Below are 6568 nucleotides of genomic sequence, written 5' to 3'. Positions count from 1 at the left end.
AAAAAATTCACAACTTGAATCATAATTACGAAAAAAAATTCACAACTTACATCAAATTGAAACTCGATTGGGTCAAAATTATGGTCCATTAAATATCAAATTAAAATTTTTAGATCTTCAATGAAGTTTTTTATATCTAACCGTTAGAGAGAAAGAGAGAATATTTTTTAGAGAGAGAAAGGATTTTTTAGAAAGAATATGATAATAAGGGTTTTTTGGGGTTTTTTTTAAGGTTGCGTTAGTAAAGTGAGGCTGCGTTTAGCAACATCCATCTTTAGTTTTGTATTTGTAAAAATTATAAAAAATACATATTAATAAAATACATGTTATGATGAATCTAACAAGATCCCTCATGACTATGTTTTCATGCGCATATAAATCACAAATGATGGTCAAAGTGAAATTTATGAATAGTGTAAAATGTCAAAGTCTGTAGATTAAAATGAAACAGAGGGAGTATCTTTCTATACTACTTCCTTGAATTTTGTTTGTTCTCCAAGCTTTTCTTATTGGGAAATCATAAAATTTTTATCTTAAACAATAACTTTTTTAAAAATTGAATGATCTAAGTCTATAATAACTTATTGTTTTCTTGAAATCATGTAATATAATCAGTTTTCGTTGATATAATTAGTTTTCGTTTGATACTATTGTCCGTTTTTTTGTTTAATTAATCACCTTTTATATATTCAATTTTTATGTGACGTAATCAATTTTTGTTATGGTAAGTTATGATATGATATAGTCAGTATTTTTTTCTAATAAAGTTAGTTTCCATGTGATAAAGTTAGTTTAGATACACAATAAATTATTGTGAACCCTGTTCGAGTGTTGAAATGTATATTTTAATGAGTAAACAAAAAGGGGTAAAAAGTTAATTTTACGTAGTTTCGTCCTCTGTGTGAAAATAAATTGGAATTTTAAAAAGTAATCTTATTAAATTTGCATAATTGTTTACAAAAAAAAGAAATTATTTACAGTTAATAAATTGTAAGTACTTTACTTTTATTTTTTTTGCACAAAATAGTATTTTTTTAATAATTAAAAACATTAACTATTACGAGTTAGTCCGAACGGAACTGACCTTGAAGTCTCGAGAATGTGGCTCCCCTGGTTGACGAAACCGTAAAAAGAAGTGACTGTCAAGCAGATGAATTGGTTAGCTCAAGAGGGTTGACGAAACCGTAAAAAGAACTGATTGGCCAACGGATGAATTGGTTGTGGGAATTCTAAAGGAGTAAAACTTTAATTTCTTGATTGAAATGTTGTTACACTCATCAAAACTTACAATTTAGTGATCTTCTAATATTCTATATTTATTTTTTTACTGATTACATTTATTTTTATTTTTATTTATTTCTACAATGACTACCGATTGCATTTAGCTGTTGATAAAATTGGTACTTTTGATGAGTGAAATGAAAATGGATTTTATGAGGAAAAAATGAAAACTAATTATAATTTTTTTTGAAAAGTTTTTCTTATATTACATAAATATAAATTAAACTAAATGAATACTTTAGTTTAAGTCAACAACTAAATGGTCGTGATAGAACATTAGAACTAAAGCTGCTAATTTGAGTGTACAAGTCAGATTTAGGTCAGATTATCTCAAAATAAGAATGTGTTGTTTTTGTACAGTGTGTATTAGGATATGGGGTGCGAAAGGAAAACCAAAAATTAAAGCTCCCTTCAACTAGGTTATACGTAGCCCGATCAAACCTGAAAAATACCCGGATTTGGACAGATTTGTTGTCATGAATTTAGTCCCGACCTGTTTTTTTTTTATGTTTTGTTTTGTTTTGAGATGGATTTTGGACAACTTTATTTTTTTTTGACAGGCGATTTTGGACAACTTTAAACTGACTTATTTAGTTCAAATTGTGACTTGGCGTCATTTGGCCCAAAAAGCCGGTTGGTTTTGAAAAAGGACGGGGCTTTGGCACAAATTTTTGACCAATTTGATTAATGGATATTTTTTTTAGGCACACAGCACACTTCATCTTAATTCCGATATGACATGCAATTTTTTCCCAAACAAATAAATTCTGACGTGGACATATGATACACTTTATACGTCATTGAACCAATAGAAAAGCTCTTCTTGGAAAAAGAAAAATGAAGTTTTTTCTATTTCTCTTTCCCCCCTAAAAAAAGGAAAACAACAGATAAAGAAAAAAAGACGCTGAATCATAAACCCTAACACAAGAATACCTTAAACCCACCAATTTTTGTCTTCCCAAATTCTCTCTCCTCTTCTGGTGATGGTAACAATGGAGGCGCAACAATCCTCTGAGCATCAGCAGAAAAGGGTAGAAATTCAATTTTGTGAAGAATGCAATTCAAAGGAATTTAAGTATAAATGCCCAGCTTGTTCTCGTCGCACTTGCAGTCTTACTTGTGTTAATTCCCACAAAAAATCATCTGGTTGTACTGGCAAAAAGAAAACTACCCAGATTATCCCCCTTTCTCAATTTGACGATGCTACCCTTCTTTCTGGTAATTTCTCTTTCATTCTTGCCAATTTGAGCATTTTTTTATTGTTTATATATAGTTGTTCATGTATTAATATTGGGATTTTATATAGTATATGATGTTTGTTGTTTTGGGTTTGATTAAATTTTGATAGAGTATGCTTAAAGGCAGCTTATTTATGCTTGTCTGATATTTATATTTGGTTTTCACTATGAACCCACTTATGTTCTAGCTATTGATTATACGTGGATAATGTGAAACATTTTTCCGGATTAATTATGGTTAAGAATAATGTAATTTACAGTGAGATGTGAAAAAGGGTAAACTTTGGTTTTGTTGCTACTTTCAATTCAATTTGAATTAGTATACAGGACACTAATGCTATTTTTGCTGGGTTTAGATTATAATTTGTTGGAGGATGTGAAAAGGGTAGCTGAATCTGCCCAGAGAATGCGTGTGAAATTATGTGGGTATCACCCTCAATTTAGGCTCCCTTTCCATCTTAAAGCGCTCCGTGGCGCTGCATGGAAGAGCGGGACAAAGCTTTTGTTTCATTCTGCTGGGATGACGAAGAGGGAAAAGAATCAAACTAGGTATAATCAAAGGTAATCATCCGTACTGTAATATACTGCTTGAATTTGGTCCTATGATTTGGAGAACTGATAATCCCTCAATCTGAAAAAGATTATGACTTCAAGTTACTGAAAGTGCGAGGCCAATAGTAAGTCTTGTGTAAGAATGCATTACAATGAAATAACGAATTAGCTTGTATCTCTAAGGGGTCACTTTCTATTATAAGTGACCCTTTCAAGATAGCTAATTATCCTCGTCTTACCATTAATCATGGTAAGGCAGTCTTTTTATGCGATTTTGTAGTGAGGCTTAAATGGCCTATTTTTAATCACAGAACACTCAATTAACTTCATCTAAGGCAAAACTTATGTCAGGTGGTCTGCTTCAACCTGTATTCTGCATTTTTGAGGATTTTTTTTTTCAATTGAATGTTCATTAGGTGGTTAATGTGCTAGCCTTTATATAGTTTTCTTTGTTGAAATTGGGGGAGAGGGTGTCAGAGTACATAGGTTTCAAGTGATTCCAGAATTGGGTACATTAGAGCATTATACAAAGATAAATTCGCGAGTATGTTATTACTTATATTTCAGGAAAATCTTTTTTTTTTCAAATAAGATATAAATAAACTATAGAAAAACAATCTTAAAAAAAAGTGATACTTACAACCCTCCATTTACAAAAGATTGTTACTTTATTTGCTGTAGTCTTCAAGATGATGAAAGATACTAGCACTTCTCATAGTAGTTTTATGAATTATTAAGTAGAATAAATATCTTTTGCTTTCTGGCTAGTCAAATTTCAGACTTTTCCGAGTTGCTAGTCTTTTCTCCAAGTAAAAAGAAAAATCTTGTAATGTGAACTGTGAATTATAAGGGGGTATGGATGTGCTGCTTATTTATTCATAATATTTGTTTCTCCAGGAAGAAATCTATCTTGTGGACAATTGAATGGAGGTTTCATTCAACAGATGTTGTTTTACTTGAAAACGGGTGAGTTGTTTTACTGTTTATCTCAATGAAATCTCTTCATGACAACCACTTTTCCTTTCCTTCTCAGACACTGTTCTGGTAAAACCTTGGTGATTTGTCATTATTATTGTATCTCAAGGAATTGGTTATCATTTGCTTTTTGCGCATGCTGAGTATCTTATTTCTAACTTATCTAGAGACGGGGCTTTCCATTATGTGTCCTTGCAGGGTGCATGAAAGTACAACGTTGCGCTCTGTAATTGAGAAGCATCTACAGCCAAGTCCATGGAGAAATAAGTTGAGGAGATTCTGTGAAGAACCTCTGGACAATCTCAAGCTTTTTATCCGTAAATATCACAAGGTTCGCAATTTCTTTGCTGTATTTGTTATTTACTAGTTCTCAGGTTTTGCATGGTTCCCTTTGAAATGTTTGGACTTTAGGCAAAAGACTATCTTTGTATGTTTTCCAATTGTAACCTTAATATCCCAAACTTCATCAAAGCATAAAAAAGTGCCTGATCTCCTTCTCCTTCTCCTTCTATGGGTCTCTCAGTACTCAGTAGCCAATCCTGTAGCTTTTTCAGCTGTACTTGTCATCATAGTAAGTTAGTAACTAGACTGTTACATGGATATGTGCATTTTGTAAATTCTAAGTAAGTTATTCTGATAATGGAAATTTATGCAACACATTTACATATCTTAAAATTTATACATCGTCTAAAAAAATTCTGGACAATCATCATTAATGCTGTAATCATGACTCATGATTTTGGACATTCAGAGTGTGTTCTATTCAGCTTAATGTTGCTAAGTTGAACTTATATATACTTGTTGAATGTATTTTTATAACTTTGTAGAGCAATGAGACGACTGATTTTGAACTTCAATTTATCTTTCCTTACCTTTTCTGGTTCTGAGATCAGGGGAACAGGTTGGAGCCATTATTTTGTGTCAACCTCCGTTACCTGAAACTTATTAAATTGTATCTTAACTTATCTTATTTCTCCAGAAACTCGTACTACTATTTGTTATTAGCAGAAGAGAATGGATCCTTAGTTTTTCCCAGGAGATACGACTGCTGCTCAGATTATTTTTTTTCTCAGATAAATGGCTAATATCAACAGATCACAATAAATCATTGCAGACTCATTACTGATCTATAAGCAAACATTGAAAGCTGTTGAGTGCCATCTTATGGTCATCTTTTGTTTGCAGGGAAGCAAAGCACCATATCGTGAGCTGGATCTAGATACCTCACTGAACCAACTGCTTGGTGGTTTAGTTATCTTGGAATATCCAGTTATTCATGTTTTCCTTACCTCAGACAGCTATGATTTTGAAGTTGTTAAAGACGTCAGACCCCATCCAATAAGTCGGCAGCAGACAAAGAGATCCTATAAAGATGACACTCCAAATCAAGTGGGTGTTACTTTCAAAGAGGAAGAGATTGAAGAAGGTGAAAATGTTCCCGAATCTCAAATTATTGATCTTCTGAAAATCCCGGAAATGGAAGCGCCTAAAACAAACTCAATTAGTGTTCAGATGATGGAGAAGCAATGTAATGACTTGCCAAATAATTCCGAGAGACAGAAAATTGAAAGTGATGAGGTTTTCTCCTGTAATGTTGGTAAGGAAGTGGAAATGTTGGATGCTAAAATTGAGGATTTTGATTTTGACCAAGAATTGATCGATGCATATTCGTTTATCATGGAACAAAGTAATCCGGATGACTTTCTTGATTACAAACCTGATGGTGAAGGAGAAGACCATGTAGATACTAATGTATACTTTGCAGATGTGGAAGACTTAGAGGAAGGAGAGATTCCTAACTCTAATTTGTCTGTTTAATTGTATCATTTCAAAATTTAAAGTAATTTAATTGTACGTGTGCCATCTTTATGTGGTACAATGCATTCTCTCCTTGAGGCATATGCAGTAGGTTTTTTGTTCTGTTTTGGTGTTTTATGTTCTAGTATATCACATGTTTTCCCTGTTTTTGTTAACCACATGGCAATATGCTTAGCAATGTTACATATCAAATGAAAAGCTTGCTAATTGAATTAATTTGTGCCCGGGGAATAAAATCTCCTCGGTTATTTTACTTGTTCATTATTCACAGGAACAATTATTAATGTTATAGGATTTGTCAACAAAGGATGAGGAGCTAGCTCATGTGGTAGAGCATTCCCCTCTGATCTCTGAGGTCAGGGGTTTGATTCTTACCCCCAGTATTATGCTGGGATATTTCCTTAGCATGTTTTACCAGCCAATGTGCTGGTAGTTCCTACAAGGCTAGTAGCCTTGGTAGGAGTTAGCCCTTGGGTTGACTTAATTTCCCAATCAAAAAAATAAAATAAAAAAATAGGATTTGTCAACAAAATATCAACTGACTCTTTTAAGTTTTATCTGATACTCCTTATGTTTTTTTTTTATCTTTGAACTTAAATATCTTTTATTATATACTCCATCCATTTTCTAAAGATCTTCCCTTTTTTCGTTCAAGTGCGTTTTCAAAAGATCTTCTTTTTTTTACTTTATTTCTTATTTGGAAT

The 6568-nt window shown here is 32.5% G+C and overlaps 1 protein-coding gene across 1 annotated transcript; it reads left to right on the top strand.

Annotated features, from left to right (window-relative positions):
* The first annotated feature begins 2125 nt into the window (after nt 1-2125).
* Nucleotides 2126-5966, top strand: LOC104906593 (uncharacterized). The gene is made up of 5 exons (XM_010695365.4): nt 2126-2499; nt 2876-3080; nt 3969-4037; nt 4245-4377; nt 5232-5966. Exons 1-5 carry the CDS (start codon nt 2265-2267, stop codon nt 5862-5864), a joined length of 1275 nt encoding a protein of 424 aa, XP_010693667.2. The 5' UTR covers nt 2126-2264; the 3' UTR covers nt 5865-5966.
* Nucleotides 5967-6568: the final 602 nt, after the last annotated feature.

Source organism: Beta vulgaris, chromosome 3 (genome assembly GCF_026745355.1).
Source record: "Beta vulgaris subsp. vulgaris cultivar EL10 chromosome 3, EL10.2, whole genome shotgun sequence".
Classification (NCBI taxonomy): Eukaryota; Viridiplantae; Streptophyta; class Magnoliopsida; order Caryophyllales; family Amaranthaceae; genus Beta; species Beta vulgaris.
Note: the sequence above shows the minus strand (reverse complement) of the source record. Positions and strands in the feature narration are given on the sequence as shown.

Excerpts from the sequence above, each read along its gene's own strand:
- LOC104906593 (XM_010695365.4), top strand. The coding sequence starts at position 2,265 with ATGGTAACAATGGAGGCGCAACAATCCTCTGAGCATCAGCAGAAAAGG. Across the intron at positions 4,038-4,244 it reads GTTGTTTTACTTGAAAACGG|GGTGCATGAAAGTACAACGT; the intron begins GTGAGTTGTTTT and ends GTGTCCTTGCAG. Across the intron at positions 4,378-5,231 it reads TTATCCGTAAATATCACAAG|GGAAGCAAAGCACCATATCG; the intron begins GTTCGCAATTTC and ends TTTTGTTTGCAG.